Here is a 19,530-nt window from a genome sequence, read left to right as displayed (position 1 = left end):
GCATTTCAAGTTTGATAACTCAAATATTTATTTTTAAAAGGTTTAACTCCTTCTATTATACATTTGCCCTTATTATTTTGGGGGTTATGAAAAGAATTTTTAAATAGTGATTGATACACATAATCTTTCACTGCTATTGCTAATATAATTTCATAATCTAAAATAATCCATTTAAAATTAAAGTTAACTATACCCAAGACTAATATTTTGTAATAGGTTTTAAAATTTTGCACTTTATTATTTATCAAGTATTTATGGAACATTTTACTAGGTGTCTTAGGCATATAATTAGACATGACTTTTGCTGAAGTAGAATTTACATTCTAATAGGTGTCTAAGTATATTTTAATTATGGCATCTGTGCCATTGTTAAATTTATATTCAGTAACTGAGAAGTACAGTATTTTAAAAATATAATTAAAATATTTCATCATATATTTAACTAATTTTCATAAAGATACTTTGAAATTCCCAGTCATATCAAGTCTAGAATTTCAGATTAACATAAATGATTTGATTTGCTGTGAGATGAGGAATGATTTTAGTTTCTGAATAGTTGTTTATAAAAATAGAAGAATTGGTACATATTATAGTCTCATTGGACAACATAGATTCTTGATTTCCAGAGAGAAGAATGTAAAAGATGTTTAATATTTATTGTACAAATAATATCATTATTAGGCATCTATTATAGAATATTTTAAAACTACACAATAATTAGTTTTCTTAATTTCATAACTCAATTGGTATTGGTTTTTAAAGGTCTCAAACTCATAGTCATAAATAAATAGGAAACAGAAGTAAATGGTGGCCTGTGTAAGTAAGACACTCCCTTGGCAGAGGTATTAAATGGGGCTGGATGGGGAGGTTACACTCCTATTTCCCCTTGCTCTTTTTTTTAACCCACTACCATAATGAACCACTCTTACTGAAAGGCTGGTGACATATCTCTCAGATATGCTTTATTAGAAGAAATAATAAATTTTATCAGATTTTTTCATTAATGGGCGGACAACTGGAAAATTTTAGTTTTAGCATTTATAAAAAAATTGTATTTAGCAAGTCTAAGATTTATTTGTGATCATCCAGAAGGATATATGTTACCTAAATGAATCTCATAGGGCAAATAAGTGGATGACAACTTCCATTGAAATATTGTATATTTGATTTTTATATTCATAAAAACATAAGACTTAGGGGGAAATAGCATATATTGTTCTTGAATTTGCTACAGATAAGATGTCTTTCCTATCAACTTCAATGATTTGTCTTTTTTAGCCAAACTTAAGTTATACTAAATTTGTTGTTATATGGACTTCTGTTTGAAATAAGTGATCCTGTCACTTGGATTTTTGCAGTTTTTTTCAAACTTATAAAAATCTGTTAGAATGCAGTTTGACTTTTATATTTACAAAATGTGTTAGTAATGAGAACACTTAGCAGTTTTTCCTTCCTGAGTATCTTTCTCATAATACTGTCGAATCAATGCCCTTGCCAAATCAACATACTTGTCCATAATGCCCTTGTCCCATCAACAATGCCCCATAATGCCTTTGCCGAATCAACATACTTGTCTCTCCTTCTGTAGATGCTTTATTTTTCTACTCCTGTGTTTTGCCCACATTTATTTCATGCTGCAAGTCTGCATGAGTGATTATTCTTCAAGACTTACCAAGTTTACTCTGGTATAATCAGCCCTTAAGCCACATAAGTAAAGTACTTTCTCTTTTTACTATGTTCCCAGAATACATTTAAAACTTTTTTGCCCTATAATCTTTTTAAGTTCATGGGCAGTGTTGTACAACCATTTCCAAAAATTTTATGTCACCCCAAAAAGAAATTCTGTAATCGTTAAGCAGTAACTCCTCCTTCTCCCTGCCCCTAGCTCCTGATACCTGTAATTGACTTTCTGTCAGTATGAATTTGCCTATTCTGGATATTTCTTATAAATGGACTCATGCAGTTTTTGTCCTTTTGTGTCTGGCTTATATCACTTAGCGTAATGTTTTTAAGGTCCATTTATTTTGTAGCATGTATCAGAACTTCATTTCTTTTGTGACTGAATATTATTCCATTGTATCATGTATATAACACATTATGTTTATCCAGTCATATATGATTTGGTGCAAAGAAACCCCCCTTCCACACTGGAATTGGTCTCAGAACACCAACTTAGGGAGACTTAATATTTCTAAGATGCCAGTACTACCCAAAGCAATCTACAGATTCAACACAATCCCTATTAAAATTCTAAAAGCATTTTTTGCAGAAATAGAAAGACTAATGCTCAATTTCATATGGAGTTTCAAGAGACCCTGAAGAGTTAAAACAATCCTGAAAAAACAAAATGAAAAACCCAAAGTTAGAGGACTCACACTTCTCAATTTCAAAACTTAGTAAAAGGCTACAGTCATTAAAGCACAGTTGCTGACACAAGGATAGACATACGGACCAACAAAAAAGAATTGAAAGCAGACTGTTGTAAATAATGTGCAGTGAACATTAACATGTAAGTATTTGAGTCCTCATTTTCAAGTTTTTTGGATGCGTAGTTAGGAGTGGTGGTGTGCTGAGTCAGGGTAATTCAATGTTTAACATTTTGAGGAACCATCAAACTGTTACCGATAGCAGCTGCATCATTGTATTGATGTTCTCTGCAGCAATGTGTGGCTTCTAATTTCTTTACATCCTCCCCAATACTTGCTATTTTCCCTTAAGAAAAAAATGATAGCCACCCTAGTAGGTGTGAAGTGTTATCTTAATTGTGGTTTCGATTTGCATTTTTTTGCATTTCCCTTCTGGCTAATTATAGTGAGCATCTTTTTATGTGCTTATTAGCCATTTGTATATCATCTCTGGAGAAATGTCCATTCAAATTCTTTGACAGTTGTTAATTGGGTTGTTTGTCCTTTTGTTGTTGAGTTGTATGAATTTTTTATTTTAGATATTAAACTCTTATATGATATCCGATATGTGTATATGGTCCCCTATTCTATAGGTTGTCTTTTCACTTTTTTTGGTAATGTCTTGTGATGCACAAAAGTTTTTTTAGTTTTGTTGAAGTCCAATTTATCTTTTTTTTTAAGTACTCATGCTTTTGGTGTTACATTTAAGAATCTACTGCCAAACTCAAGATTATGAAAATTTACCCCTGCATTGTTCTAAGAGTTTTATGGTTTTAGCTCCTAGATTTTTGGTCAATTTTTAGTTAATTTTTATATATGGTGGAAGGTAGGGAACCAACTTCATTCATTTTTTATGTGGAAATCCAGATGTTAAAAAATCAATTGGCTACCGACATACAGGTTTATTTCTCTGCTTTCAATTCTTTTTTGTTGGTCCGTATGTCTATCCTTGTGTCAGCAACTGTGCTTTAATTACTGTAGCCTTTTACTAAGTTTTGAAATTGAGAAGTGTGAGTCCTCTAACTTTGGGTTTTTCATTTTGTTTTTTCAGGATTGTTTTAACTCTTCAGGGTCTCTTGAAACTCCATATGAAATTGAGCATTAGTCTTTCTATTTCTGCAAAAAATGCTTTTAGAATTTTAATAGGGATTGTGTTGAATCTGTAGATTGCTTTGGGTAGTACTGGCATCTTAGAAATATTAAGTCTCCCTAAGTTGGTGTTCTGAGACCAATTCCAGTGTGGAAGGGGGGTTTCTTTGCACCAAAAAGCAATTCTTTGACACCAGCTGTGTGTCCTACAATTCAGCTTGATCCTGACACTCTGTACCCAAAGATAATATCAAATTCTATGGTTGAGAGCTCAGTCCTACAAGACTGCCCCAAACTTCACACTTAAGACAGCAGCCTCAATCTCAGGCTGTAGATTGGAGATTCCAACAACCCTCTCCTTGGACTTTAGATGCCAGTTATAAGTTCAGGTGGTTACCTGTACTTATGAGCAACTGGTTATAAATCAGAGGTTCCCATGACTCTCTCCCAGGGTTCAATGAGTTTGCTAGAGTGGATCACAGAACTCAGAGAAACACTTTACTTACTGAATTAATGGTTTATTTTAAAAAGATATAACTCAGGAATAGCTAGATGGAAGAGATGCATAGGGCTAAGTATAGGGAAGGGGTGTGGAGCTTCCATGCTTTCAGCAGGCACACTATTCTCCCCCAGTCTCCAGGTGTCCACCAACTTGGAACCTCTTTGAAATGAGTTTGTATAGAGCCTTCAGTTTATAGGACTGATTAAATCATTACCTACTGGCCATCGATTCAGCTTCAGCCCTTTTCCCCTCTCCTGAGGTCAGAGGGTTGGGATTGAAAGTGTCAGCCCTCCCTATTCACAAGGTTGGCTCCTCTGGCAATCAGCCCCTGTCTTTAGGTGTTTTTCAAAGTCACCTCATTAAGATAACAAAAGAACTTTATTGCTCTCATTAGTTAAGAAATTCCAAGGGTTTTAGGAGCTCCACGCCAGAAAGAGGGAGGAAAACCAAATAATTATTTCCTATAATAAATCACATATTACACTTCCTATGTATGAACATGGGATTGATATCTTTCCATTTTTAGGTCTTTATCTTCTTTCATTACTGTTTTGCAGTTTTCAGTATATGTATCATTCACTTCCTTAGTTAAATTAATTCTGGGTATTTTGGGTTTTGGTGCTATTGTAAATAGAATTGCTTTCTTAATTGTGTTTTTGTTTGTTGATTGCTGTTTTATAGAAACACAACTGATTTTTTATGTTGATGATCCCACCAAAATATTAAATATAATTTTAACAAAAGTTGTACAAGACCTGTGTATTGAAAACTACCAAACACTGTGGAGAGAAATTTAAGAAGACATAAATAGATTAGCAGTGTTCATAAATATTGAAAGATTTAATATTATTAAGATATTATCTCTCCCCTAATTGATCTAGTGATTTAGTATAATCCTAATAAAAATCCTACGAGACTTATTTTTCATAGAAATTGACCAGTTCATTTTAAAATTTCTGTGGAAAAATAAATGCTACATTAGATAAGAGAGATTGGAAAGATAAAAACGAACTTTGAGGATGTATATAACCTGGTTTCAAGACTTACAAAGCTACAGTAATCAAGACAATATGCTGTTAGCAGGAAGGAGGGCATGTTTATTAATGTAGCATATTGATGAGAATAGGAATCTCTCTATATTTATAAAAATTGTTTTTCAATTACATTTTATTGATTATGCTATTACAGTTGTTACAGCTATTACAGCCCAAGGTTTGTACCTTTGCCCCACTCCACCAAAAAAAACCCCACCAGTCCCTCAGGCAAACCTCACACCATTGTCCCTGTCAGTGGATCATGCTTATAAGTTCTTTGGCTACTCTGTTTCCTGTGCTGTACTTTACATCCCCGTGGCTATTCTGTAACTACCAATTTCTACTTCCTAATCCCTTCACCTTTGTTGCTCATCCCCCAGACTCTACTCCCATCTGGAAGCCATCAAAATGTTCTCTATATCTATGATTCTATTTCTGTTTTGTTTGTTTATTTTGCTTTTTTGATTCATATGTTGATTGATTGCCATTTTATTGTTCATCTTTTTGATATTCTTTTTCTTAAGTAAGTCCCTTTAACATTTCATATAATAATGGCTTGGGGATGATGAACTCTTGTAGCTTTTTCTTGTCTAGGAAGCTCTTTATCTTCCCTTTAATTCTAAACGATACCTTTGTTGGGTAGAGTAATCTTGGTTGTAGGTCCTTGCTTTTCATCACTTTGAATATTTCTTCCCAATCTCTTCTAAGCTGCAAAGTTTCTTTTGAGAAATTAGCTGACAGTCTTACTGGGGCTCCCTTGTAGATAACTACTTTTCTCTTGCTACTTTTAAGATTCTCTCTTTGTGTTTAACCATTGGCATTTAATTATGATGTGTCTTGGCATGGGTCTCTTTGGGTTCATCTTGTTTGGGACTCTCTGCATTTCCTGAACTTCTTTGTTTCCTTCACCAAATTAGGGAAATTTTCTGTCATTTTTTCAAATAGGTTTTCAGTTTCTTGCCCCTTCTCTTCTTCTTCTGGCACCCCCATGATGTGAATGTTGGTATGCTTGGAATTGTCTCAGAAGCTCCTCACATTATCCTCATTTTGGGGGGTTCTTTTTTCTTCTTGCAGGTCTGATTGGGTGTTTTTTGCTTTCTTTTATTCCAAATCTCTGACTTGATTCTTAGCTTCTTCCACTCTACTGTTGATTCCCTGTAAATTGTTCTTTATTTCAGCTAGTATATCCTTTCTTTCTGAGTGGTTCTTTTTTATGATTTCCATGTCCTTTTTTTATGCTGTTGAAATTCTCTCTGAGTTCATCTGCTCTTCCCCTAAGCTAATTGAGCATCCTCATAACTAGTATTTTGAACTCTTTATCTAGTAGATTGCTTGTTTCAGTTTTATTTAGTTCTTTTTATGGAGTTCTTTTCTTTCATTGGGCCATGTTTGTCTCCTCATTTTGGCAGCTTCTCTGTGTTTGTTTCTGTATATCAGGTAGAGCTGCTCTGACTCCCTGGCTTAGTAGAGTGGCCTAAAGTAGTAGGTGTCCTATAGGGTCCAGTGGCACATCCTCCCCTATTACCTAACCTGGGTACTCGAAGTGCACCCACCATGTGGGCTGTGTTCCCCCTCCTCTTGTAGTTGAGCCTTGATTGTGTTGGCAGATCAGTGGGAAGGATTTACCCGGGCTGATCAGCTGCAACAACTGGCTGTGACCTCTGACCACCAACCTCTGGCCACTGTGGAGGATCACCCGTGCAGGGGCCCACTCCACAGAGCAGGGCTTACTTTATAGCAGGGCTCTGGTGTCCACTGAGTCTGCCCCTTCAGTGTGTTGCTTGTGGAGGTGGTTGGGTGGTGGTGCTTTGCTGTTGTCTGTAGCTGTCCACTGGGTGCAGAGGCTCTGAGGCTCCCTGGGAGCTGCAGGCCAAAGTCAGCCACCACCAGTGTTCTGGCCAGAGCCACTTGGCATAAGCTACAAAACAATCTGAAGGTGGCTGCTACTAGTGTAGGGCTTGGAGGTGCCCAAGCTAATCCACACTGTGAATCAAGGCCAGCTGCTGCTAATGCTGGGCCTGGGGCCACTTAGCAAGAGGTGTTTGATGAGGCCAGATTCTGCTTGTTTGAGAGGATTTAGGAAAAATCTGAAGTATGAGCGAAGACAAATCATTCCTGTGGAAAAGCCACTGGAAACAGTTTGAGTGGGCCCGGAAATTGAGTGTGCAGAGCCTCAGGGCATTGCTAGGGTGGAGCAAATAGTGTGAGCCGGGATGATGGAGTCTCAGGTGTGGTGCCTGCCTGGCAACTTTGTGGAGGGAGGGCTCAGACAAGGAACAGTGGCTTCTGCCAGCAGTTCTGTCTGGGAGAAAGGTGTCCCTCAGCAATCACCTTGATGACAGTCCAGTTCCTCTCTGTGTGCCTCTGGTGCCTTTGAGCTGCTGCCCCAGAGCTGGAGCTCAAAGGGAGTGAGTTTGAGTAAATTCATGTGTGGGCCTGTTAAGACTTGCCTGGGACTCCAACAGTTTCTGTCTTCCACAGCCTCAATCCCCCCTGGTTTTTACAGCCAGAAGTTATGAGGACTTACCATCTTCTCACTGGAAACCTGGGCTGGGAAACCTGTTGTGGGATTGGGACTTCTTGCTCCTGAGATATCCCTCCTGATTTTTATCTGCCACATGTGGGTGTGGGAACAGCCCATTCTGCATCTCCACCCCTCCTACCAGTCTTGATATGGTTTATTCTTTAATTCTGTGGTTATAGGACTTCCATTCAGCTTGATTTCTGGAGGTTCTGATTAATGGTTGTTCTGTAATTTAGTTGTAATTTTGATGTGGTTGTGTGAGGAGGTTAGCTATGTTTATCTACACGCCATATTTCTCTCTCTGTAAATAATTCGTTTTGACAAAGGTTCCAAGGCAACTGAGTGAGGAAGGGAAAATGTTTTTAAAATATATTTTATTGATAATGCTATTACAGTTGTCCCATTTTCCCCCCTTTATTCCTCTCTGCCCTACACACCCCCTCCCACCTGCATTACCCACTTTAGTTCATGTCCATGAGTCATACATATAAGTTCTTTGGCTTCTACATTTCCTATACTATTCTTAACCTCCCCCTGTCTATTTTCTTCCTATCATTTATGCTACTTATTCTCTGTGCCTTTTCCCCCTCTCTTCCCCTCCCACTCACCCACGAACTCCCCTACTGATAACATTCCATGTGATCTCCATTTCTGATTCTGTACCTCTTCTAGTTATTTGCTTAGTTTGTTTTTGCTTTTTTCTTCTTTAGGTTCAGTTGTTGATAGTTGTGAATTTGTTGTCATTTTACTGTTCATAGTTTTGATCTTCTTTTCCTTAGATAAGTCCCTTTAACATTTCATATAATAAGGGCTTGGTGATGATGAATTCCTTTAATTTGACCTTATCTGGGAAGCACTTTATCTGCCCTCCCATTCTAAATGATAGCTTTGCTGGATAGAGTAATCTTGGATGTAGGCCTTGCCTTTCATGACTTGGAATACTTCTTTCTAGCCCCTTCTTGCCTGCAAAGTTTCTTTTGAGAACTCAGCTGACAGTCTGATGGAAACTCCTTTGTAGGTAACTCTCTTTTTTTGTCTTGCTGCTTTTAAGATTCTCTCCTTATCTTTAATCTTGGGTAATGTAATTATATGTGCCTTGGTGTGTTCCTCCTTGGGTCCAACTTCTTTGGGACTCTCTGAGCTTCCTAGGCTTTCTGAAAGTGTATTTCCTTTGCCTAAGTTTTCTATTTCTTGCTCTTCCTCTTCTCCTTCTGGCACCCCTATAATTCGTATATGGGAACATTTAAATATGTCCAGGAGGTTCCTAAGCCTCTCTTAATTTTTTTTAAATTCTTATTTCTTCATTCTTTTCTGGTTGAATGTTTTTTCTTTCTTTTGCTCCAAACTGTTGATTTGAGTCCTGGTTTCCTTCCCTTCACTGTTGGTTCCCTGTAGATTTTTCTTTATTTCACATAATGCAACTATTGCTGCATTGGTCTTTTTATGCTGTTGCAGTACCCAGTGAGTTCCTGGAACATCCTGATAACCAGCGTTTTGAACTCTGCATCTGATAGGTTGGCTATCTCTTCCTCACTTGGCTGTATTTTTCCTGGAGCTTTGATCTGTCCTTTCATTTGGGACATTTTTTCTTTGTCTTGGCATGCCTGTTACATAGTAAGGGGCAGAGCCTTAGCTGTTCAGCTGGGCAGCGCAACACAAGTCATTTTGTTGTGATGCTGTATGTGGGGGAGGAATCCAAGAAGGAGCAGTGCTGCTTGCCCCATTATCTGCTGGTTGTGGGTCACTTCCCCCACTACCCACAAGCAAATTGGGCCTCTGGCGCTGGTTCCTGGGTGGGTGGGTTTGTGAAGGTTCTAGGACCCTGTGGGTCTCTCCAGTGAACTCTCCTGTGAGGCTGGGAGTTTCTGCTGCTGCCACCGCAACCCCAACAGTTGTTTTCAATCAGTGGTTTGAAGCTTTATTTACCCGTACTGGAGCCCTGGGTTGCACAGTCTGTCTCGCTCCCTAGTTATTTTTCCCGGTTTATCTGCACACTAATGTGGGACTGACCTGTCTGCCAGCTGCAGCCTCACCTGGTCCTCCAGCCACTGCTTTGCTGTGAGACCTCTCCACCTGGCTGCCAGTCTCTGCCCCTCCTACCAGTCTGGACGAATGTTTCTTTAACTCCTTGGTTGTCGGATTTCTATACAGTTCAATTTTCTGGTAGTTTTGGTTGTTTTTTTTTTATTTTAAATTTGTTGTCCTTCTTTTGGTTGTGTGAGGACGCACAGTGTGTCTACCTATGCCTCCATCTTGGCCAGAAGTAGGAAAGGATAATCTTTACAACAAGTGGTTCTGGGTTGGTGTGATATCCATCTCTCTGTTGAACAGTGAACCTCATCCCTTATTTCACACCATATAAATAAGTTGACCTCAAATGGATTGTATACCTTAAAATAAGAGCCAACATTATAAAATATCTCTAAGAAAACATAGTAGAAAATTATAGTGATAGGCAAAGTTTGCTTGAAGAGGACACAGAGAACACAAATTATAAAAATTTAAAATTTATGAGTTTGAAAAGATGCTCAGCATTGCTAGTCATCAGGGAAATGCAAATCAAAAACACAGTGAGATATCACCTTATACCAGTCAGAATGGTCATTCTCAAAAAGTCAAAATGTAACCATTGGTGAGTATGTGGAAAGCAAAGGGAACCATGTGTACTGTTGGTGGGAATGTAAATTGATACAGCTATAATGAAACACAAAATGAAATTTCCTCAAAAAAATTAAAACTAGAACTACCGTATAATCCAGCAATCCCACTTCTGGGTATGTATCTAAAAGAAAGAAAGCCAGTATCTTGAAGAGATATCTGCATTCTCATGTTTACTGCAACATTATTCACAGTAGCAAAGCTATGGAAAAAATCTAAGTGCCTGTCAACTGGTGAATAAATAAAGAAAATGAGGTGTACATATACAGTGAAATATTATTCAGCCTTGAGAAAGAAGTAACTACTGCCATTTGCAACATGGATGACACTGTAGTACATTATGCTAAGTGAAATAAGCCAGATGCAAAAAAACAAATATCACGTGTTCTCAGACATGTATGGAATTTTAAAAATAAAAAGTTCAACTAACAGAATAGAATGGTGGTACCAGAGGCTGAGGGGTTAGGGGAAAATGGGAAATACTGATCAAAGGTTTCGGTTATGGGTAGGTTCTGAAGACCTAATGTGTAGCATGGTGATTATGATTATTAATAATAATAATGTATAGTTGAAATTTGCTAGGAGTAGATCTTCAATGTTCTCACTACCAAAAAGGGAAAAAAAAGTAACTATGTAAGATGATGGATATGTTAATTAACTTGATTGTGTTGATCATTTCACAATGTATACATATGCCAAAACATATTGTACACCTTAAATTTTTATTTCTCAAGTCAGTATACTGGAAGAGAAATGATTAGACTTATTAAAATAAAAGTAACTTTACTGTTCAAAAGAAATTGTTATGAAAATGAAAAGGCAGGATAAAGACTGTAGAAGACATTGCAGTACATATATCTAATCAAGGCTATTTATCCAGAATGTATAAACAACTTTTGCAAGTAAATAATAAGGGGACTGCCCAGTAAAAACAGGGATACAATTTTGAACCGACTGTACCAAAGAAGGAACACAGATAGCAGATAAGGAAATTAAAAGATCAACGTCTCTGGTCATTAAAAAAGTACAAAATTATGAGGCACACTTATGGATTAAAAATTTAGAATTAAAGACTGACAATACCTACTGCTAGGGTGGATGTAGGGCAGATTGACCTCACGCGTATATTACTCGTGGGAATGGAAAATGTTACAACCACTTTGGAAAACAATTTGACAGTTTTTTATAAACTTAAACTACATTTACCATGTGACCCACAGTAAATGGTAAATGACAGTTTCTTATAAAATTAAACATACATTTACTGTGCAACCCAGCTATTCTACTCCTAGGTATTTACCCAGCAGTTATGAAGACATGTCCACAAAGATGTTCAGAGCAGCATTATTCGTGAGAGTCTAAAACTGGTAACAACCCAGACATCCATCAGCTTGTAAATACATAAATAGTCTGTTTTATGTACATAAGATGGGATCCTAGTCAGTAATAAAAACAACCAACTACCAGTATATGCACCAGCATAGATAAATCTCAAAAACTTGAGGAATCTCTTGTGAATTCTATAAAAGGCACATCTTGGGTCACTATTGCCAGAGAATAGCTGGGGGGGAGTTGACTGCAAATGTTAGGAGGAAACATTTTGAGTGATTGAAGTGCTGTGTATCATATTTTGGTGATGGTTACATAATTTTATCCATTTTGCTAATTTCATTGGTTAGCTTTACTTATTATAAATTATCCCACAGTAAAGTTAAACATGAAAAACAAAAATTTTTAAAAGAGATCAGACTTACTGTAAGCCATAGAGAAATTAGAAAGAATAACAAGTTTCACTCTTTTTCTGGACAAAAAGAAGGTAATATCTAGTTTTACTCATCATTTGAAGATAACAAAAATTACATTCAGAAAAGAATAGTAATTTTGCTTAATAAAAAGTAATTGCTACTATACCTAAGAAGTCAAGTGTTAATTTCTTAGCTCCTCATTAACTACCATAATTTTAATTCACTTTAGAAATATAAACCTGGTCGATGTGATGATACTTTGAAATGGAAGCCCCCCAGTCTGAATTCTGTGGATTTTCGCCTGAAGATAACAAGAATGGGAGGAGAAGGGTAAGTATGCACCTTTGTTCCCACACCATTCTAATGTGAAATGATAGTTTATACAAGTCTTTATTGTTTACTTGGTATTTTACATATGCTTTACAAAAAACATTGAAATATCAAATTTGACAATATCTTTTATACACATCTCTGTGTCTATGTCATTTTCACAGATTTCTCCTCTGACCTATTACAGCTAATATTTTTGTAGCGCCTATTAAACTTTACTAATTTAGTCTTAAAGTAGTTATTTTTAATATAAAAAATGAACTTCATTAACTTGTAAAAGTGAAAATAGATTTTATTTGAAAGTAATCCTGCCAAGTGAATTATAAATAAGATATGAACATTGTTATAATTAAATGTTTTGAAGTAAGCCTTTTCTACTTTAGAGGAAACTGTGTTTGTATTTGCATAGCAAACATTTATCCATACTTTATTAAGGTAAAGTTTTAATTGTTGAATTTCATTGAGATTTTTTATAATGTTCATTAAGTTTTAATTTTTTCATTTACTGGTTAATCTTTTTAAAATTATTTCATTGTTTTATTTTACCTTGTTCCATAAAATTTTATTGCATCTTACATAAGAAATGTTTAATCAAGGAAACCATAAAGTAAATGAGATGACACTGGCAGAGAGATTAAAAACTTTACTAATGTATGCTATGAAATCCTTTTTACTTGCCAAAGGTAAATCACGGATTTGCTTTTTTTCGTACCAAATAGAATGAAGGATATGTGATCACTTTTATGAATCCAGGCTCCAGAAGATTGTTTTTAAGTGATTCTGCATTTTTAAATGAATGATACTATGCAGTATCCTAACCAAAGAAGGGATTTTAATAAGTCATATAGGTATCATTTTTCTAAAATAGACTAATATTTTACATTCTTAAATAAGAGTTTATGACTTAATAGCAAAATATGATTTTAGGTATTTTGCTCTGTATTGGTCCAATTCAATCCAAGGATAGACAGACTTTTGATTATTCATAGAAATATTTAAATATAGTCCATGAAGTAATATAAAACATTTAGATAAGATAAATAATATTGGTAACCCATAACATCTGACCTTGAGTTTATTATTTATCAATACTTATCCAAAAATGTTATTTTTCTTATTTAATCTTTAGATATTGATATTAATAGCAATATCAGTGAATAGTTTCTGAATTATAAATGGTATAGTAATTATATTAATATACTGCTAATAATATGATTAATTAATTATTATTAATATTTTTTTGGGAAACGGCTCCAAAATACAGTTTTGTATTTTGTATGTGAGGTATAAAACTATATTTAAAATACAGTTTTGGATAACTGTTAAGTATTTTAAATCTTTGGGTAAGTATTTTAAGTAGTAAATTCAAGTATTTTCTTCCTGACAACCACCTGGTGTACAGATATTCTGGGTTGCTAGCGTACTGTGGAAGCTACTCGTCAGTGGAGTATAGGCTTGATATACCTTCCGAAGGGCCTTATAGAAGGCCAGCTTGCTTCTACAACAGTAGAGGCTGAGGGATCAATTCTGATGGGGCTGCCTACCCCCTGTTTTTTTTTTTGTTTGTTTGTTTTTTTAATTTTCAGAATCTTTCTTTTTGAAGACACAGATGAATATAAATTTTTCAAATAACACTTCAAAGGAAGTAAGATTTGTTAAATTGTGTCATTACTAAATCTTCTGTTTTGCCTAATTCTATATTTATAGTATTTAATAGTATTTATTAATTAAAGAGTATAAACTATAAACCCTCCTGTGTTTTTATTGATTATTTTCATTGAGTTTTGAAAAATCATTTTGTTTTTTACTGGTCATAATTCTTAGCAGCTCTTAAAAGCTACATGAAGCTAAATGTGGAAAGCCCACTTTTCTGAGTAGCAAAAATGATAATATTAATATTTTTCCTTGCAGTTGTCCATTTGCAATTAAAAGTAGCAAAATGGAATTCAGTTTACTAGTTTGTCATCCTAGTTTTGGCTTTATTCTTAGTATGTCTTTAAGTATAGTTTGTTTTTTAAAAAATTTACCTATTTAATTTCTTTTATAAGAACCTGAATTACTTTTGATTCTAGTGCATCTTTAAAACATACCAAAATGTCAGCATTTAAGGTGATTTTCTGCTAAGAATATGCAAGTTATATTGGTGTAGGTACATAATTTATTTATGTAATATGAGTGTCAGTTTTCCAAAATAAGGTATTTAATATGAAATATAACATGATAACTATTACTAGAACATGAATTATTCAGTTAGCCAGAGTAATGTGCTTTTTAATGTAAAGAATGTTATTTATTATAGCAGTTTTCACCTAATGGGTTTATATCTCATGGTTATGTTAGGTGCAATGTATTAGGAAGCATGGTAAGCAATATGCCTGTAATAGTTGGAAAAGAGAGTAGCCGTGTCTCTGAATGATCAGAATCACAGCATGTGACCTGTGAAGTGGCAATAAGATATTAAAATGCCACCAAACAAGCTTATTTTTTTTCTTGGCTATACTTCTAAGTATTTCTACGAAGGTTAGAATGGAGTGGAAATTCTTGAAAGGTATAATGTAAATACTAATCTTTGAAAATGGCTGCAGTGACTCTTTTTTAATGATGTCTTTTAGACTTTCAAAGTATGGTTTTGAGTCTCATTCAGCTGCTATAATAAAGTGGTTGCAATATCGATTCTAGTTAGATTAAAATTTAATGTAGTTAGAAGAATTTATTGTGTTAAATGTCCTGTTGATGGCAATTAAAACTAAACTTTGCTCTTTTCACTCCTTCTAGTATCATTTCAGAAAATGTGAGGTATAATAACATTTGTTTTATTGTGGCCTAAAATAACTTTTGTGTATCTTAGTGATTTATGTACATTGTGTTGAGTTTTTTTAGACATACGATGTAGACTTTCATCTGAGAGCTGTACATTATTTAAAAAATATTGTGTTTATATTAACCTACAACCAGCAACTATGGTCATTGTCAAAAACCAGGATTACCAAGGTAGTCTGTAGTCTGTAAAGTGCAAACCCTTGAATATAATGTCAGTGACTTACAGCAGTCAGTATAAACTTATAGTTTGTGTAACATGATACTTACTTTAAAGCACAGATTCTAGAACTAGACTGCCTGGATTTAAACCTCCTTATTAGCTGTGTGACCTTGAGCACATTTCTTTTTTCATGTCTCAAATGACTCATTGATAAATTGGCCTTATCAGGCTTTTGGTGGGATTAAATGAGCTAATACATGTAAGATGATTTAGAACAAATGGCACTTGATAAGCTATGTTTGCTATTATTTTTATTGTTCTAACTTGGATTTAAAAGTCCGTATTCCCTTTTTGTCACTCCCAACAGTTCTGTTGTTTGCCAAACTCTACAGGTTCAGTTTTCTGTGGGAATAATTTCCTGTTTAATTTCAGTCCCTGTTAATTTTCCCTCTTAAAATGTATATATCTTCAATTTATTTGTATAATCATAGCAGGAATATAACAAAGAATATAGCAAAAAAGTTTTACTTGTAGGTGTTTTGTGTCTTAAAATCACCTTGGCAATATGTATAGCGGTTAAGACCATGGATTGTTGGCCAAGGTCGCACAGACCGAACCCTAGCTCCACTACTTCATCTTTTTAAGCTTTCTCATCTATGAAATGTCCACAGTAATTGTGCTTACCCATCAGTTTGTTTCGTAGGAGTAAACTGAGTAAATATGGGTTCTGCCCTTAGAGACTTCACAATTACAAGCTAGTGGGCTCAATGGAAAAATACTACTACTTTATGAGGTTTTGTAGGGATTAAAAAAGATGATGCATGTAAAGAACTCAGCATAGAATTCTATCATTTTTGTCATGGTGGTTATGACTATTAATTTAAGCTCAGCAGAATGTGTGGTTATTTCATAGATTAAGAAGATAGCCTGTATTATCAAGTAGGGAAAAAAGTGCTGTAAATGAAGAAGCAACACTTCTCTGTGAAAGTATAAAGATGTTTGCTCCTAATAAAAAAAAAATACATTCTAAGACAACAGTGGAATTTAATTTTTTATCTACCACATTGGCAAATATCAACATTGTTCCTTTTGATTAGGGTGTGAACAGATAGGCATTCTCCCAAGCTGTTTGGTAGGAGTGCAAATTGGTACAACTCTTCTAGTGGTTAGTAAGGTAGGATATATTCTGAGAAAACAGGCTTCAAGTTTTGGGAAAGGAGAGATCTTATCTGCCTTCTATGTAATTGTAGTCCTTGTAGCTAGCATGGTGGCTTGTATATAAAAGGCACTCAAAAAATAGTAAATGCGTGAATGTATATGCCAATATACATTCAAATATATTTATTTATATACAAAGAAAAATACAAAAGGGTGTATGTATAAGATTTTATTGAAGTATCACTTATAATAGAGGAAGATTAAAAATATTCAGTGTCTATTTTACTGTTTAAGTTTTTTGTAATATGTATGCACATCTTCATATGTGTGTTTCCAGGAAAATTGCTAAAACATTCTATTGTCTCTAAATAATGTCTTTTACAAATGAGTCCAGCCTGTTGCAATACATGATTTTCTTAGAGGTTTGAAATTGAGGTCAGACATAGCAGCCAACTTGGTTGTTTGGTTTTGTATCCCCACATGGTTATGTAATGTTAATAGATATATCAGTTTGGGTCAGGTCAAAAATGGAAAGCACAGCAATTATTTTAACAATTAATTTACTAGGAAGAATTATTATCAGTTATTAACGAACTGAAAAGGCGGAGTAAGTGTTGAAGATATAATAACCACAAGGAGCATCTGCTACACAAAGGGCCGGGGGAACAAGGAATCAGGGTGAATGATTAAAATTTAGAAGCTTGCAGGAGGCCCTGTAGAACTCATAAGAAGATACTGCTAGCTCGTGGTGTTGCCTCAAGACCTTGGAGGATGGATACTATGGCTCTGTATTTGGGCATCCTGAGGAAGGGGCTAGTGCTGGCCAGCAGGTGTTGGTTTTTCAGAGGAGGCCCAATGACGCTGGTTCTGTGACTATGGAAAAAACTTCAGTGGAACCAACTGTTAGGGATGGAATCAATTGTCACCCACATGGTAGGAGACTTTCGAGCAAATGGGAAAGAATATGTCCCTTCTTCATCCTGTGTTTTTTTTTTTATCTCAAACCCCCTCTCCCACACATCCCAAAGGGTTTCTAGCCTAACAAAATGGGACAAAGTAAGTTCAAAGCCAAGAGACAATAGCTTAATATTAGCACAGGCTACTTCTTACAGAGTCCCGCTAATCATTCATCTATTTCTGGGAGAAACACCCTTCTCTGGGCTATGTTAATCACTCCTCAAATTCAGTCAGTTTATCTGAATATTTATTACTTAATAACTATATTGTGAAGTTAGTCATTAGCTGTCTTCACACTGGCCATGAGACCAAGGTTGAAGCTTTCTTTTCCCACTCTTCAGTTCATTTTTCCTTTGTTCGCAGCCAGGACTTGAGGTTTTTTACTTAGTGGAATAACACAAAACCTTATTTCTGATAGATCTGATCCTCAGTGGTCTTGCCTTTTTTTGTTTGTTTGTTTATATAGTATTCCATTTATTTTTACTATTGGGCATGGAAGTACTAAGAAGCACCTCAGAGAACACGCTGGGTTTAGACACAGTCCTACCCAGTGGTTTTTCTTTGGTCATGGAATCTGTCACTGCATCTAGTAATCTTATTTTTTGCCTTTTGGTTCATTTATGTCAGGAACACAAAGTGGTCAACTCACAGTTTCATTTTTTAGTTCGTTGGATCATTCTTGTCTACTTCTATGTATTTGCAAGCTAAAATTCCCAAACCAAAGCTGCAGGGGTGGGAAACAAAAATTCTGTGAATACATGATTAGGAATAATACTGAAATGAGGATGATTTTTTGACTCATATATCATGGCTAAGGGAGACACTACACTTTGTATTTGGTCTTGACTTTAAAACATGTACCACATCCTGTAAGAACACCATCCTTTTAAGGTTAGTGTTGTAACTGACTTTTCACTTGGCCATTCTACTGTTCTGTTAAGCCAGCTGCTTCTAGGTGGGGGGTAAGCCCAGTGAAATTCAAGACCATGAGCCCATTGTCCCACTTGCTGTTTTATGAAGTAAATCTTATGGCAGACCATATTAATGAATAAGTCATGCCTTAAGTGCATAGAAGATGATGCTGATAGAAGCTTTGAAGAGAAAAACGGAATATTTTTATCTGGATAATTATGTGACCCAGTGAGGATAAATTGCTGCCCCCTCCATGATGGAAGGCAGTGTAATTAACCTTACCTGGTATTATCACTGTAGCATCTTTGCTATAAGCATTTCTGCTGCATAACTAATTGGCCATGAAGCTGTAAAAAGGAAAATCAAAATTAAAAATGAATAACAAAATGTAAAAGTTTATTGCAAAATAAAAAATATTTGAAGATATTTGAAATGTGTGGATTCATTGTAATACTACACAAGTAAGTTATTTTGTGGATTGTACCTAAGCACTTGTCTTCATTCTATAGGAAATGTGGCTTCAAGATTGTACCCTAAAAGAGGCCTCTGGGTGCCTCTTTTTCTCCTGTCAGTGTAGTGTTTTTCAAAATAAAAATCAGCTAATTCTTGGGGCAAAAGTTATTATCTGAAAGAAATGCTAACTATTTTAAAATAGTTATTTAAAACCAGTAACTATTTAAACTGACCGCTTCATCAATGGAAAAATGAAACCAAACAGGCAACCAGCTTAAGTACATTTTAAGTCTGCTGAAGGCAGTTGATTTATTAGTGGAGAAATGAAACCAAACAGATCCCCCCCCAAAAAACCTATCAAACTGTTAATCAGTTTTTTTTTAACAGCAAAATTGTCTTATGGCCAACTACTTACACAGTGAAAGTGTTTGTGGCAAAATGCTTGCAGCAAAGATGCTGTAATGAAAGTACCTAGAACCTAATCATCTAGCATAATGACCTGTAATATCCTATCAAACTAGCATAATGAGACTCATTCTGTGGGTCAGCGGCTGGCTAGTCCTTCTGGAGAATGAGGCTATGTCATGGGCCTCAGTGTTGGTCTCAGCTGTTGGCAGGTTGAGCACTTGGTGGTAGCTGTGGCCAGAGCAGCTGCTGTGAGGAAAAGTCCATGTAGTTGAGCCCACTCATAGCTTCTGTGCTTGCCATTATTGCCATTTTTCACAAGGGCTCATTGAATAAACCCTGGGATGGCTGGGAAAAGAAATTGACATTCAGAATGAT

At 35.5% G+C, this 19,530-nt stretch overlaps 1 protein-coding gene across 3 annotated transcripts in view; it reads left to right on the top strand.

Moving 5' to 3' along the window:
• The window catches only part of RNGTT (RNA guanylyltransferase and 5'-phosphatase), a 241,954-nt gene that overhangs the window by 131,739 nt on the left and 90,685 nt on the right, over positions 1-19,530 (top strand). For all 3 annotated transcript variants that reach the window (XM_036024453.1, XM_028509316.2, XM_028509315.2), the window contains one exon: positions 12,187-12,287. In XM_036024453.1, coding sequence (XP_035880346.1) covers positions 12,187-12,287 — 101 coding nt within the window. The remainder of the gene's footprint in view (positions 1-12,186; positions 12,288-19,530) is intronic.

This window comes from Phyllostomus discolor, chromosome 4 (genome assembly GCF_004126475.2).
Source record: "Phyllostomus discolor isolate MPI-MPIP mPhyDis1 chromosome 4, mPhyDis1.pri.v3, whole genome shotgun sequence".
Lineage (NCBI taxonomy): Eukaryota > Metazoa > Chordata > Mammalia > Chiroptera > Phyllostomidae > Phyllostomus > Phyllostomus discolor.
The sequence above is the reverse complement of the archived record's forward strand: the minus strand, read 5'-3'. Positions and strand labels throughout refer to the sequence as shown.